At 43.3% G+C, this 16,925-nt stretch overlaps 1 protein-coding gene across 1 annotated transcript in view; it reads right to left on the bottom strand.

Annotated features, from left to right (window-relative positions):
- Positions 1-16,925, bottom strand: part of sfxn5a (sideroflexin 5a) — a 36,705-nt gene that overhangs the window by 14,902 nt on the left and 4,878 nt on the right. Inside the window, exons 2-11 of the mRNA XM_069189018.1 lie at positions 15,814-15,882; positions 10,763-10,840; positions 9,164-9,190; positions 8,007-8,061; positions 7,380-7,405; positions 7,035-7,088; positions 6,762-6,818; positions 5,295-5,360; positions 3,148-3,238; positions 392-507 (exon numbers count right to left, since the gene is read on the bottom strand). Coding sequence (XP_069045119.1) covers positions 392-507; positions 3,148-3,238; positions 5,295-5,360; positions 6,762-6,818; positions 7,035-7,088; positions 7,380-7,405; positions 8,007-8,061; positions 9,164-9,190; positions 10,763-10,840; positions 15,814-15,882 — 639 coding nt within the window. The remainder of the gene's footprint in view (positions 1-391; positions 508-3,147; positions 3,239-5,294; positions 5,361-6,761; positions 6,819-7,034; positions 7,089-7,379; positions 7,406-8,006; positions 8,062-9,163; positions 9,191-10,762; positions 10,841-15,813; positions 15,883-16,925) is intronic.

The following is a 16,925-nucleotide window of genomic DNA, read 5'->3' as shown; positions in this document are numbered from 1 at the left end:
TCAATTTTTAGATGCTGTTGTTTGAAAAAATTGTAGAAAGTGTGCAGATACTAGCTCTATCTTCAGATGTAACTCTCTGCTAACTTTAATACCAACAACTAATGACAATTCAAACCATAAAACTAACCATAACTTCACCTCAAGACCAGACATGAACCTTAGTCTGAAAATTTACCCGATTCATCAACCTAAATCTAGTTATATTAATATTTCTACCCTTAAACCCAATGCTAGCTCCAAAATTACACTTAAAGCAGTTCCTAACGTTAACTTTAATGCCAGCCCAAACTACCCAACAATAATTCAAGCCGGACCCAATACGAGCTCTAACTCTAGTCACAACCCCAGCCCCAGTCCTCACTAGGGACCGTTCTCACTTGTATCTACATACACATTTTGCAGCAATTTTGGAAGAGCCCACGATGTTTCCACTGGAGTCCCTCACATCGATCCCTTCTGCCAGCTCGGTGTGCCTCATCAGCACCACGTTGCAGATGTTGGCGCTGGCTGTAGACGGGCAGGAGACAAGATGGTTAGTGCTGAGAGAGACCTCCAGGACATCTTCTGATCGCTTTACAGTACCTCTTTGTGTGACCTGTGATGGACAGGTGTCCAATCAGGGTGTAATTGAATGAAGAGAGCCCTGTGATGGACTGGAGTCCCAACAGGATGTAATTGTTGAAGCAATTACATCAATTACACCCTGCTGAGACAGCAGTTCAAACTGTACCAACATGAGAAAACAGTGACTTTTCAGGAAAACTGGAGAAATCTAAGAAATCGGGAATGGATTTTAGAGCTGCCATATGCAGCATATCAGCATAACTCTATCACTCTATCCTGTTTACCAATTTGATCAATAAAAAGAAATTAAACTTATCACAATAATTTCACCAAAATTAAAACATTCTGGTATTATACAAGCTTCAAACACCACCAACATTTTAATCACCTCAATTAATATGATAATAAACCTCTTTGGAAATAAAGTAAAAAATAGCAGCACCACTCTACCTTGATGCCAAAACCACAGAAGAGTAATTACCCAGTGAGTCTCTGGTAACCTCGACTGAACATTATGCCAATTATGAGACAAATTGCATGGGAAAGCAGAAAAGCAAGTGCTGTTGATTTAATTAGGAGTTGGGCAAACAATTTAATTACTGCCATTGAGCTGGGGTTATAGTCCTGGGAAAAAAACGAATGCCACTGGGGGCGGAGAGGTGTGAGAGGAAGGGAAAGGGAGAGTGTGGGTAGGCAGGCAGGCAGGTGGAGACAGTACCGAGGCCCTCGGCTCCAATATTATCTTCACAGGAGGCAGCTCAGTGAGATTCATGCTCACGAAAAGGTATTACTACATGAACCCAACCACAAAGGCACTGCGACTGCTTTCAAGTACGAATGACATAGTAAGAACTGGGCCATCCTGGACGGGACAGGTCATTTCCACCCTCTGTCCAATGTTTTGGTAGGGTAGCACCTTTAGTAGAAATAAAAATCCATCCCGAGATCTTCACTGCCAGCTGTCTTAGACAATCCTGCGACAGTCTCGGTGAAGCAGAGCACAAGGAAGAACACACCCTAAACAAGACGCCATTCCGACGGCTCACTGATACACACACATACAGGGGGCAAATTAGAGACACCAATTAACCTGAACAGCGAGCAAGTTTTGGACTGTAAGAGGAAGCTACAACACATGAAGAATGGGCGAACATGCAAACTTCACACAGAAAACGTTCCAGCACAGAATCGAACCCGGGACCCCAAAGCTGTGAGGCAGCAGTGCTAATAGCATTCCCCTGTCTTTGTACCATCCTTAGCAGAATTTGTACAATAACCTGCAGCTGACAGCTCATGTAGTTGGAGTGTCTTTCTCCCCTGTTTACGTGTTGTTCCCCCTCTTGCAGATCAGGGGTCTTCCACAGGTGAACGTTCCAGGCCACTCTGTGGCAGGATTTTGTTATAACCAGCTCCTTAATTATGTAATTGAGCTGCTAAAGAATTAATACTAACAGCCTTTGAAATGTGTTCCACACATCCTTAAAACTGTTGCTGCTACAAACCTGGCAAGGAACAGCTTAGGTGTGAAGAAGAACTAATTAAAATTACATTTCTTGTTTGATATTTTCTTTCAATCCACCAGCAGTTTTTTCTTTTTTTTTTAGGAAAACACAGAGGGAAGCAAACCGATTTGGAAAGGCATCTCAGATGTGTGCCTACACCCACAGCACCGACAGAGAGAATTAGAGTTACTAAGAGACATCTGAGCTCTATCCCTAGTAGCAATTACCAGCCTCCGGAGAATGACTAACAGGCAGCGAAAGTAGAACAAATACTACCCCCAGCCCTGGTGCTTGAAGTGATTATTGCATCAGTACCAGGAGCGCGGCCCAGGCTAGGTCAGGGCCAGGTGGCCTTGCTGAGAGATTCCCAAGAACCTTGAGTCACTAGGTGCCCCATTGCTCCACAATACCCAGATATTCCGAATCTATGTGGTATGACCTTTTTGCATGTCCTTGCTTTGCCAGTAGCTGCCACAGCATGCTGGAAACTCAGTAACTTCATGGCCTCTGGTCTCTGAAGCACACCAAGCTGATGGCCAGGGACTGCTGGACAATGCTGCAGCCGAAGAGCTGTGTCCGCCTTCATCGATCCAGTTACTGTCGCACTGATGAAATGGAATATTCCCTATGTCCCTCCATGTCCTGGACACAGGTGGAGCTACTGCATGCATGTACATCTTTGCACACATAACACTGTTCGGAATTTTCAAAAGACTCAACTGTTACTTAATGTTATTTGTATTTTCTAATGCATAAATGTAAGAAAGAATAAGACTGTCTAAAGACTACTTGTGTTTTCGTTAAGAAATAACGCTAAATAAGAGTACACATGTTGCCAGTAATATTGGTTTGTTGCTCTTTTGGTTTATTCCATGCAAATTATGAAAAATTGTTTTTAACTTCACAGGTTCTGATTTTGTACATCATACACCACAGTCACCGTTATTCACATCATGCTGAAAGGCGAGACTAAGAGAGATGCAAGACCATTAAATAAATAAAGTAGCTAAGTATCTACAAGAACAGGGAACATATTCATTACAATGGCTCCTGATGTTTGAAAAGTCAAGCAAGTACATACCCACAGCTGGGAAGGGCACAAATCTCTGGATCAGAACCCGGGTTGCTGGGCTAAACTTGTTGGCTCTCTGGACCAGCATATTGAGTCCAACCTACACAGACACATACACCGAATCATGTAAGGACAAGGCAAGGACAATCTGAACGCCAGCTAGAGTGTATATTAACACACCGTCTTCTCATGTGGATGAATGCCTCTGAGCTCAGTTTGCAGCTTTAGATTTTCAATTATTAAGAAAGATATTGAATGACAAAGATAGGCACCTAATATAAACCTTATGTAAATACATAATTGTCAACAATGTGAACAGAGTTGATCAATTTTAATATTGTGTCTGAGTCTGTCAGTCTGCATTTACCCCTGTCTGTCTCTCCCGTGTCTGTAGACCAAAGTTAGTTACCCCCGTCTGTCCCTCTTGTGTCTGGTAGTCTGCTGTTACCCCTGTCTGTCTCTTCTGTGTCTGTCAGTCTGCAGTTACTGGTGTCTGTCAGTCTGCAGTTATTCCTGTCTGTCCCTCTTGTGTCTGCCAGTCTGCAGTTGCCCCAGTATGACCCTCCTTTGTGTGTTAATCTTCAGTTACCACTATCTGTCCTTCTTGTCTGTTTTTCTCAGACCCATTCAGAGGGCCTCCTCACCCAAGCACAGAGCACATGAAGGCAGTCAGGCACATCAGAGCAACGTTTGTTGTTATGACAACTTGGGCCACAAAAGAAGAAGTCTAATTTACACTAAATTAAGAGATTCGCTTTGGAGGCATCTCTGCGGTCAAAATATTTTACCCAGAGAAGGTAACAATAAACACATTTCCCGCTGCTATTTTCTCACTGAAAGTGCTGTAAATTCTGTATTTGCTCAATTTTCAAATACCTGAATCTCAAAGCCTGTACTGCCAGAGAAATTCCCTGTAAACAAAATAAGCTGAATACTGGTAAAACAGTAGTTTTTGGAACAGTGGAATCTGAAGAAAATATCTGGTTAAATGTTTACATTTCTTAGTGTTTAAATAAACATTCTATGTAGATATTCTACATAACCATGAATATCTATGGCATTAATGTTAAAAATGTTTTTTTCTTTCTACAAATTCACTTCCTCACTACACTCTGCAATGTTAAGGCTTTTACCGCTCAGGTTCTACTTTAATCTTGCGTAGTGCAGCCAAAATGTTTATTTGTTTTACATGCTTCACTTACAAACTACAGCACTTGGGGAGAAGCTGAAGTGAAACAAGTTTGAGTGAGAGAGTAGATTTCATATCAAAACTTTGTCCATTTTACCATAAAAAAATGTTCCTGTTTTTTTTTGGGCAAGGAAAATAATTTCCTCATCTTTGAACTCATGCTTTTAGTGCTTAATGGCTACAAATCTGTAAGGATGCAAAATAAGCCCATTTTCTCTCTGTTTTATATCACCCCCTGTATGTGTGAATCCATCATGCAGTTCAGTATAATCCAGCACTGTGCTGAGACAGAAAAGCACAGAGTTGTTTCCAGATCGCTCAACAGCTCTGCACTTGCCCTGGGTCTTGAGCTGATCTGTGGGTAATCGTGTCCTAATTAAAGAGCACTAATCTTTAACCCCTGTGCACATGATCTGGCTCAGCCTTCCTGTGCTGAACCTGCTGGCTTCCCAGCTCCTCCCTCATTATCTCTCCCTGGGCTGGGCACAGGCCTGGGCTGGGCTCGGCATTAATGAGCTCCCTCATCCTAGGGCCGGTCGCTGCTCTTGGGCCTCTGCTCTCTAACAGGTCTTCCCCGGGGGAAGCTAACTGGCTTGAAATGAGCGCTGTGATCAGTCAGCCGGGTGCAGAGGTTAGAGGAGATTCCCCTGGGAACTGCAGGCTGTTGGCTCTGTCCCTCAGGGCCCAGGGGTGACACGGACACCTCACCCACGGACTGCACCTCACTCTGCCACCTCCTGTGGGGCTCACTGCTGCCGTCTCTTAACTGTTGGGTTTCTTACACACTCATGTTCTAACTTTGGCTTTCCTCAAGCAATTTTTATTTTCAATGCCAGCTTCTCCTGCCCAGGGTGGTGCGTTTCTTTCCCCCCAGTGTCGTCCCAGGCCTGCAGGGGAGGGACTGTGCAGAGCCCCGGGCAGTCTGGAGCAGCAGCTGTAGGACGGAAAAGTTTTCAGCTTGACTCACCGCGATGGAGACCGCGCTGGTCACCGCCCCCGCGTAGCCCTGGAGGAACCTGGACACTGGTGTGGGCTGCAGGGAACCAGAAACGCAAAGGGCATTCGGTCTGGTGATGAGGGGCAAGGACCAATAGTTTCTAACGTCAAGCAATAAATGGGTTTGCAACAGCAGCGGATGGCTATATCCAAGCCAGAAAGAAATCCTGATAAGAAGAGGTCCTGCTTATTGTCTCAGATGTTGAGAAAATTACTTCACATGGAAATTCAATTCTAAGAAAACAAAACCTGAAGTGCTATCCTCGACCTCTCTATTGTCAGGGACTATAAATCCAGTTACTGGAGCTGTTTTTGATATTCTGTTATTGAGCACTGCTGCAGATGTTAGCTCAACCCATCAAGGCTGGAGCTCTGCCCTGGCTGGCTCAGAACAGAGCTACCTGATCGCTCTGCAGCACAAGACCTTCTACACATGACGCTGCTGAGATCAGACGGCCCATTTCAAACTTCCTAGAACAGTCTGTGAAGTCCCTTCCCAATCACAGCTCTTATCTCCTGGAGCTGCTTCTGCCCTCCAGTCATATTTTCAGATCACAAACAGCAAAAATTATTTTTGCTCCAGTTGATCATCTTCAGTCAGCTTTGGGCAAATGTGATGAAACACTTGACACATTTACATATTTAAAACCACATCCTGCTGTCCCACATTTCTTAACTATATACTGCACCATATATATTCTACTGTGGTTACTCTCTACCATACTTGCTACTATACTGTACTTGCTCTCTGCACTCTAAACACCTGTAAGTGATCGTACTGGCTTTATTACAGTGTTCACTAAATTATGTATGAACTGTATTACTACAATTATTAGTATTGTTATTGAGAAGGTGGCACAGTGGTTAGCAGTGCTGCCCCTGGCTTCACGTCTGGACCGGGGGACTTTGTATGTTTTTCCTGTGTTTGTGTGGGTTCCTCTGGGTGCTCCTGTTTCCTCCAACAATCTAAAAGCAAACAGGTAAGTTGACTGGCTTCCGGGAATAAAGCCCTGGTGTGTGTGCATGTCTGTTTGTGTCTGCGTGTGCCCTGTGACCAGACTGGTGTCCCATCCAGAGGGTATCCTGCCTTGCGCCTGTTACTTGCCAGGAAAGGCAATAATAATAATAATAATAATAATAATAATAATAATAATAATAATAATAATAATAATAATAATAGAAAGTGGTGCTTCCAAAATTATGTTAACAGAACTGTAGGCTTTTTGTATGTGCTTTTATATATTTTGTAAACAAAAAATCAGTTAAATGAACACTTTATTATTATGCTTTGCATCCTGTTCGTAGATCAGAGATGCTTATACATAATGAACACTATCCACATGAATCTGTGTGGCATAGGCACAACCTGACATCAGGCCGGGACTGAAGGACATGAGGCTTCACCCTAGAGGACTGAAGCGGTCAGATTTCACTGTACCTTGGTGGCGTTCCTGTTGGCGAAGTTCACACAGGCGTTGTGACTCTGGTTCAGCCACTGTGGAGAAAGGGAGTGTTAGCACAGGTCTCACCCTGGCATCCCCACCTCTTCCTCAGTGCCACTTTGGGCACCGCTGGAGCAAAGTCACCTGCTCCTAGTCACTACACAGCCTTCCGGTGTGACGAAGTGCAAAAACCAGACTGAGAACTGTGGTTTTCCACAGACACAAATATCCCACTCATGTGGGCGAGGATGGAAAACCCGGGAACCTACCTGCCAGAAAACTGTGGATGCCAGCGTCTGGTTGGGCAAAAGAAGGCCGACCACCTAAAAGAATCACGGGAAAGATCAGTAAAGCAGGAAAAAATGTCTTCCCTGTAGAGGACACTTAGTGAGGCTGGACTGAAGGAAGTGGACTGCGCCTTTCACTGCAGTGTCTCAAACAGGTCAGACGCTCCTTATTGTTTCTAAACACACAAACTTTTCACACTATACTGTGAACAAAAAAAAATATTTAATTTAAAAGCATGTTCAACTATAAGCTAATGAGATAGCTCATTTTTTTACATTTCTGGAATAAAGTAAAAATGAATACTGGAATACTGAAAAAATCCTTACTATTGGTGTTCCAAATGGCACATAACCTGCAGACACAAAGACAAAAGAGTCGTCAACACTTGACAACCGCCTTCCTCGGCTTTAACAGCACAGTGTACAAGGATAACTACAAGACATTAAAACACATCTGCAGTGGAGAGCCTTAAAAAGCTAGAAAGCATTTTATATAGTTTTTTTGGATAGTCATTTTAAGGCCCACTAAACATTTCCTTCTCTCTCTCTAACACAGCTCGAAAACATGGAACCCGCTGCTTTGAAACTGAAAAAAAAGCATTTGAACCTTTCAAAGAATCTGATATCTATTGCTGGACGTGTGAAAATCACGGTTTGGAAATTAAATCGTGCTGCTCAGATTTGCACACTCTAGGGTAAACAGGATTTGTAAGATTCATTTTACTTGTAAAACACTTAAGAAATAATAATCTGACATTGCCTTCAAATCCCATTAAATAATTGAATTTTGTATGCTTTGCTAGGAATAATAGGCTGACATGTCACACTAACACTTTTCCACCCCCAGTGCAGCCACCCACCTGTGGGGCTGATGATGATTTTACTGAAGTCATCAACCTCCTAAAGAGTTCATTAGAGAGCAAACCTGACAGGTGACCCTAACAAGTGCTGTACCTGACATCCGAAAGGGCATGAAAATCTTCTCCTCTGTATCGGGGTGCACGATTGCCTGCAATTACAGCTGGTATTAGCGAGATAATGAACTCAAATGCAGACCAAGGCATAGTTAAAATGACAAGTACTCACGAGAAAAGAAACTTCACACCAATTTGGAACATCTTACAATCTGCATTAGCCAAAAGGCAAACTAACTCCTGGCACTAATGACATGTTGAACAATATTATTAGTGCTATACAAATGGGCACTTCGAGCCATTAACATCTGATATGTCAGATATATTAAAATAAACCTTTCTTCCACATGACTTTTGCATTTTGTAATACCAATAATACTTCTATGTATTCGTATAGCACTTTTGATTGTCTCAGTGTACTAGAACACTCTCTCCAGGTGTACGGTGTCGGCCCAACTTCTTAAAACTGTAATTCCCAGGGAAGTTTGGAAAGTCGTTGGCTTAGCTTTCCTGCTAGGTCTTGCACTGTCTATTGTAATCCTTTGCTGGTCTTCCCAGATCCCCAGCAGCAAAACTACAGGCTTTGTCGTCTTATTCAAAGACCCAGGAAATCATCAAGAGCCCATTCTGAATGCTTTTACTAAATAGCGTGATGAGAATTCTCGTTGATGTTAAATGTTTTGTGAACAAAAGAAATATCACTGATTTAAAAAAATTATCTTTGATAAATAAATCATCATCGATAGACCCTAACGCCACAAACCCCTCTACTGACCATGGTTTTGAATATGTCAAACTCAGAACAGAGGTTTGTGGGAAATTACCCAGCTATGTTGTTGAAGTCGGTACCCTGGCATCTTCCCTTGGATCTATTACAGCCAACCAGGCTCAATGGGCCAAGTGGCCTCCTCTCATTTGTAAACCTGTTATGTTCTTATCATAAATAATTTAAGTACAGAGGCTACCAACATGTATTTAGTAAGCATCTGTAAACTACACTGAAAGGACACCTCCTCTACAGTGCTGATCCAGCTCCTTCAGACCCTGTGCTTTAGGCCTGACAACAGCCTTCGTGAGTTCACATCACAAGTGTCCGAGCAGATTGAGATCTGGAGATCTCAGAACACACTGACGTTTGTGTACAGTAAAGTTGGGTAAATGTGCTGAGCTACACTCTGGCCAGCGTCGCCATCTCACCTGCTTGATCTTCTGGGCTTCCCAGAGCTGAAGAGACACACACAAGAGGGAGAGAGTGGTGAGCACAGAGAGGAACTGATCAGTCAGACTGAAAAGTGCATAAAGACAAAACCGCACCCCGCCACATCACCAACACCAGCACCATCCCCTCAAGCCCAGCCCTGTCCCCAACGCCCCTTCGCCAGCTTTGCTCAGCAACAGCTCCAAAATAAGAGCCAGGTCTAAAAGTGATTGGTAAAACCTGGTTTAAGCTGGAATTACTAATTAATACACACTTTGTATAAAATGTATAGAGTATGACACTGAACATATAAAAATAAGCAATACAGCCACTTTAATCAGGCTTAAAAATGTAACAATTATACTTTTTATGTTACTTTTTCTGAAAATCCGGCTGTATGCGACAGTTTCTCTGAGTCATTTGGTTCGTCGGAATACTGCAAGGGAAGTTTCTGACAGAGACACAACTGATTCTAATACATTAAAAATGGTTTACTAATACTGGTACTATGCTTAAAAACACAGGTAGAAAGGTAAACCAACTGTTAAATAAAACACTTCTAAACACTGCTTTTCTTGAGCCAAGTCCCATGAACAGCTGGCTTCCCTTTACAGTCAAGGGGCCTGCTGGACTCTCAGCAGCGTGGGGGGTCACAGTGTCACTGTTCTGGTTGTATCGAGAGCCCTGTCTCCATGGTGACAGAATAAACAGTGAAGCACAAACCAGAAGGCACAAGAGGAGAGCACAGGAAAGCGCATTTAGAACGAAGAACAGTTGGTGCTCCTTTAAGCGAAGGGCTGTAGGTGACACGACTGGATGAGATCCTGGGATTGATTTAACTACTAACCACCAAACCACCAAACCACCCAGATAGGACAAATGGGCCCCTATGTAGGGCAGCATTTCTTGTGGTATTGAAGTTCGTATGACAGATCACTTCCACACTGGAAGCCCTTTTCTCACCTTTCAGAGCACTGACCTCTAACCTGTCAGACACCTGAGGCACACCCCAGTAAACTAATGCGTAACAGGAACTGCTTTTCAGTAACCCCAAACTAAGCTGCTGTAAAAACACACCTTTCTCAAAAAAATATGCACAAGCAAGTTTTGTGTTGCAGCCATATTGCAGACTAAAAGGAAACAAAATTAGCACTCCTCACCAAAAACTGAGGAAACTCTTAGCTTAGACTCGACAGCAGAACCACGGTCATGCATTTCTGAATGGCTGGATAACAGCAGGCTCTGTACCTAAGGACAAGCCTGGACATGAATGCTCCCTCATTACTCCCCGACAGCTTGGATACAGCCAGGGACAGAGACCTTGGTTTGTTTGGGGTTTTTTCTTGTAACTGGTGTATTGTATGTCTTCTTAGAAATAGTCACATGGTTACAGCAGATGCAGAAAAAAAATTTACTACTTTGCTCTACTGTGCAAACGAATAAGCTGAAGAGAAGCTAAGACGAAATGTAAAACTAGATCTCCTGATGACATTATACTCCACAGCTTCTTCATAAAACAAAACAACTAAGCAAACAACCCCATTTCAGGTGGCGAGCTGGAGAGTGCTCCAATAGACTCTGCACAGCGGGGAACTTACCTGTGCATCAGAGACCCCAGGGGGCAGCGTTCCACATCTGAAATCATCCAGGAGCTTAACGCACTCCTGCAGACGGCTCTGCAACACGCAATGAGAAACACACCCCCACTAAGGCTTTGGAACTACACATAGACTCGTGCTGGGCAGCAAACAGAGAACAATCAATCGATCAATCAAGGTTTGTTTATCAATGCACGAACAGTACAGCATACAGGGGTGTTGTCAGCAATGAAATGCTTTGTCAGCGCGCTTGTTAAGAGGGATAGAAAAGTAGAAGGACAGGATTCGATTTTTATAGGGATTAGGTTAACATTAGGATACAATAAATGACACGACTGCAATTTACAATACCCAAGGAAGGAGGTATTTAGCACTCTTTGAATGTGTCCTGAGAGTGCAAGTGACTGGAGGGCGCCGGTGCACCTGTCAGCTCAAGGACATTGCCGTTTGGGTAACTGCAGGTGTCTGCTGTGGTTGGCTGTTTAGCAGTCTTACTACCTGTGGAAAGAAGCTGTTACGAAACCTGGTGGTCTTGGTCTGTTTACTTCGATATCGCTTCCCGGATGGTAGTAGAGAGAACAAATTGTGATTAGGGTGACTGGCATCCCTAAGGATAGATACCTGGCCTTCTTGAGTAGATATCCTCGATGTTCGGTAGTGTCCACAGCAAACAGAGCACACCCAAAACACAGCACACAGAAGACACTCAAAACAAAAGGATACACAGTCCACAACACACAGAGGACACACTGCCCACAGCACACTGAGGACACCCAAAACACAGAAGACACGCTGTCCACAGCACACAGTGGACACCATACACACTGTCCACAGTACAGAACCCAACTTTAATTAGCTCTCAGCAGGAGAGCACAGCCCCAGAGAGAGCAGAGCACATTCTCATTCCCTCATCCAACACCTTAAAAGACAGACTGTTAACACCCCTTAGGAGGTCTCTCTCCCTCTCTAACCACAGGCTGAGCTGGAGACGTTGTGTCCTGTTGGCACGGCAAGGGACAGACATGTATCCTCACCAGGTCTGTGTCCTCATTTCAGACAAGACAGTCACTTTACCTGTCCGTTTTCACACTTACAGGGCAGGTCTGCAACTTGACACAGAGTTGTAAATGAAAAAAATAATAGTCTAACAGGACAGTTAACGAAAGCAGCTTTTAAACTCTACAAACACTCCGTAGAGAAGCTTCTAAATCACAGCCTGACTGCCCCAGTTACTGGATCCACTGCTGCATCTACCTTCTCCGAGAGGAAATCAACAGACACAAAAGGCTGGTATCAAAAATCTAAAAACAGCTGAGTGAAGTCCTTAAAATCACCTAGAGCATCTTAAAAAATAGTCTTTTTATTCAAGACATCCTTAGTCTGATAACTGTTAGTTGTATCAAATTGTGTTTTATTTGCTATTCATTTAGAATACGTGTTGATCCAGTACATTCTATGTACTTTTTGTTCATTTAGTCTATGACAACACCACACCATACAGGACCTGTACTGTAAATATACCCAGTCCAAAAAACATCTTTAGAGTTCTGTCCACATCACAAACAGAGGGAAATCGATACTGTGAAACGCTCTCGCTGATGTGTCACTGACCTTACTGAATCCAGAGTGCACTTATGTGTTATGTGTACCAGTGTGCCAGTTTGAGCTGGTTTTTCATGTTAAAGAGCTTGACAAGACTCCTGCAGAGGTACAGAGACAGCAGCTCCTGGCACACCTGGCACGCCTATCAATAAACAGCTGAGACCCTGAATAAAACTGCAGCAACAGAACATCCAACAGGCAAATACATGGAAACACATAAGGAGGCCGGAGACCCAGAGATGACACAAAGGTTTTTTAGAGAGCTGTTACTGCTCAGTTTGCTGAGAACACATCAGATGCTTAATTTTAGACCAGCCCAGAAGCCTGCTTGGAGATCTGAGATACAATTCAAAAACACCTCTGGATTACCTGGCCAGGTAACATCATGTAGTGATTCCCTCGAAGGGCTGTGCAGCGAAACACAGACTTTTACATCCTGAAATCTACTTCAAGTGAACATGCCCCTGTACTGAAATCACTGACTTGAACCCAAAGTATCTCTTTGTTCCAAGACATTCAAGCGAATGCATGGGATTTCACAGAAATAACATGTGTATCGTACTTGTCAATCACATCAGTCTGACGGTCATAAATACGAGGTCTCTGACTGTAAAGCAAATGGATCAGTTCTGACTTTGCTGTCCCAGGACTTTTGGAGAGCACGGCGCCTCTTTTCTGCCCTGTGCATGCACTCCGAGTGCTGGGGGGTGCAGGCAGGTTTCTTATGTGCCACACAGCAGGTTAAACAGGCCTGAGTGGCTGTGAATGCAGGCTGTGGTGCTCGCGGTCGAAGGCTCATTAGCGAGAGTACCAGGCTCTCTCTCCTCCCCACACCTGTCAGCAGGCCAGCAGGGGCTGGGCACTTCCCTATCACAGCTTCATCACAGAGCGTCACCTCGTTTCAGGAGCCCCTCCATTAATTAAAGTCACTGCAGATCATGCTAAAGCCCTCATTAAAGAGGGTGATAGCACATTTTCCAAATCACAGCCACAGCTTCGACTCCGGGAGCACAGCTGCTTTCCCATCTCCCCATCAAAATGCCCAGCTGCTGTCTGCGGTCAACGAGGCGCCAGTCCTCACGCCATCCTGCTCTGATCAAGAAGGCCGCCCCACAGCACACGAAACTCCACATCTCTTAGCATTAAATACCAGACTGGGAAGAGATCATGAAATCCAGGAACTGAAAGTACAAGTTTGTTATCAGCGTGGCCTTCAGTTCAAGTAGGTAGCTGTGTCAGCATGTGTAGACTGCAAAGGAACGAGTAAAGGTTTATCTTTAAAAAAAATGCAGCCAGAATCCTGACCAGGTCTAGTGCAAGTGTTCACATTACTCCTATCCTGGAGTCCTTGCACTGGCTTCCGGTCAAATTCCGTGTAGACTTTAAAATCCTCATGCTCACCTATAAGGCTCTGCATGGCTTGGCACCTCAGTACCTGTCTGAACTATTATCGCCCTACTCCCCACCTCGCAACCTTCGCTCTTCTAATTCTGCTCTCCTTACTGTCCCCCAAGCCCGTCTACATTGTATGGGTGACAGGGCCTTTTCCTGTTATGCCTCCAAGCTCTGGAACTCTCTCACCAAGGACATCAGAGAGTCACCTTCTCTAAACTCCTTCAGATCCAGACTCAGAACCCTCTTCTTCAGAAAAGCCTTTACTTAACTGGTTCCATTCTTCACCCCTCTCCTTTTCTTAGTACCACCATCCATGTCTCCTCTGTATATTGTAATTGTGTTTTATCTTGTGTATTCCTTTTATTTATTGTTATTGTCATCCTGTAAAGTGCTTTGAGAAGCCACCTTTAAAGGTGCTATATAAAATAAAGTTTATTATTATTATTATTATAATTATTATTATGCTCAAAAGACAAGAAGAGGAACAACGTTTTGGCTGCGGAGCCTTCTTCAGGTCTTGTTCTGAAGAAGGCTCCACAGCCAAACCATTGTGCTTCCTTTCTCTTTTCATTGATTTTTTTCCTGCATTAAAGGAAATTGTTGAAAAGAGACTTTGACTGGCTCTGAGCATTGTTACAGGGAAGTCCATGAAGCCTGGTACTATTTCCAGGCTCCTGGCTCTTACTGCGCCTGTTGTCAATTCTTTACATCCCCGATCCCAGCTTGCACCCCAGCGGCTGGGGAATACTTCCACACCGCAGCGCTCCGGTGCGCTAAGCTCTCTTTCTCTCCGCGAGCCACATCCTTCCGTTCACACAGCAAACAGCTCCGGTGCAAACACCTCCTCGGCAGGTATTTTAAACCTGAGCTGCAATCAACTGCAATTCCTCCTCGTGAAGAAGCAGCAGGGTGGAGGAGACGTTAGGCTGTGGGTTCAAATGCATGCTTGAACAAGATTCTTAACTCAGATAGCTCCAGCACAGCGCCCAGCTGTACACATGTAAGCTACTTTGAATAACCAACCAAACAAACTATTCACTAATAAGAATAATATTATGTGGTGACACTGCCTTCGCAGTGTCTCAAAGTCAGAATCATGGAATTATATATTTCTTATAGAAAATGGATTATATAGGGGAACTGCAATGCTATTTCTCATCAGCATTGATAAGTACATTTCAAACTACAATACAAGTCAAATGTACATAGTAACTTGTTAAACCTGCAATTTACATTAGAAAATAGACAATTTCTAGGTATGAGCAGTGCCATGTTCTGCTATTCAGAACGGGGCAACAAAATGTCCAGTGATGTGAAGCGTCCTTAGTACTTCGCAAAGAAGTAGGCTTGTGAATACTTCTCTTTTAATCCAACAGAAGTATTGCTTTCGACTTTGAGATGTTTTTGCCAGCAAATACTTTTAACTTGTTAACGCTGCACGCAGATCATGTTGAAACATTTCTGCGGTGAAATGTCTGCTGCATTACCTGTACTTATTCGCCCGTACATTATATAAGCCATGTAATATAATCACTGCCCTGTCTTTCTCACACCTGAAGAAGGCTCCACGGCTGAAACGTTGTGTTTTCTTTCTTCACTTTCCAGCATGGAATAAACCTATTACTTGTTCCTTTGCAGCCTACGCATGCTGACGCCACTACCCAACTGATATAGTATAATGGGCCGCTTCATGTAGCAATTTGTGGGAGCTCGAATGCAAGTTTGCAACAACATGACAACTTACAGCACTTTCACAAAGTTCATGATTTCATGCTTAATTTGAAAGTTGTAAAAATGTTCTATAACATCAATGAATTAACTTTGTAACTTTGTTACTGAGATTTAATGAATTATCTGAGAAACTGGGACTGCAGTTGCCCTTTAATGTCCTACCAGACAGGGGTATGCTTTTCTTTGCCCAGTTGGCATTGTTGGAACATAGCTCTCCAGAGGAGAAGCACATTACTTGTGCAATCAGCAGCCGTGCTCTTTCAGGGACATCAGACAACAAGGGGGCCCACAGTCTCACTCTGGGCAGTTTGACGGTACCGTACCTCTGACACCAAGAGAGTCCGAGGATCAACGATGTCCAGATAGTGTCTCAGTCTGCCGTAGAAGGAGCTCTGCAACGAAAGCACAATCCTGTCAGAGCCCTGCACCGCGCACAGCGGCCTCCGGATGGAAATGGAGAAGCTGTCTCCCTTGCTCACCCTCCTCTGAGCAGCAGAGGAAGTCTCGCCAGGTTCAGATCTGGGAACAGGCTCAATCAGCAATGACTGGGATTAATTCTTCAGAAACAGCCCCTTCCAAGAATGTAAACACATTTTTAATCAAGTCAAATTCAACACTTTTATAGGTGAAATCAGTTAAATAAACTTCAAAGAAGAGAGTTCTCATACTCTTCTCCAGATCTGAGCCTTCATACAAATATACCCTAATCTTCTGAAAGCTCCTTGGTCTTCACGAGTCGTTGCTTGAAATTCACTACCTGACTGAGAGCTCTTACAGAGACAGGTGTATTTTTTCTGACACCATCTGAACCACTATTACTGCACACAGAGGCCATGCAACTGATTGTGTGACTTGTTACAGTACTTTGGTGCATGCAGACCAATTAAGTTTTACCATAGCAATCAATTTTCCAGGAAAATACTTTCACGATCAACACATTTTTACTTATTTTTGTGTGCAATAATTGTGTGCCTCATTAAGGTAACTTTAAGTAATTGAACTAAAAGTTTGAACAGTTATGCAATCATGACTTTTCCATTTTTAATTTATTTATTTTGTTTTGGCTTTGCTTTTTAATGTGGGGAGAAGGCTATTTGTAAAACAGATATTGCTACTTAAAATGTTGTACCTGCAAACTTTAAAGCAACTAATATTAAAAATGTTCAAAGAATCTGCACTGTATATATATAAAAATTAATGTTTAAACACCAAACAGGTATCCATTTCAATTCTAGCATCTTATACATTGGTTAAGGAGATTCTACAATGCATTAATACACAAAAGGATGTTCTGGCACCTCTGCACCAACACCTTTATTGTTTACTGATGCCTTTGACAAATATAACTGTCTAATTCTCATTTATATACATAACTGCTGCAACAGCAGAAAAACCACAATCAGTAGAAATCACTCATTGTATTGTACCAATAACA

The sequence above is a fragment of the Lepisosteus oculatus genome, chromosome 1 (assembly GCF_040954835.1).
Source record: "Lepisosteus oculatus isolate fLepOcu1 chromosome 1, fLepOcu1.hap2, whole genome shotgun sequence".
NCBI lineage: Eukaryota > Metazoa > Chordata > Actinopteri > Semionotiformes > Lepisosteidae > Lepisosteus > Lepisosteus oculatus.
Note: the sequence above shows the minus strand (reverse complement) of the source record. Positions and strands in the feature narration are given on the sequence as shown.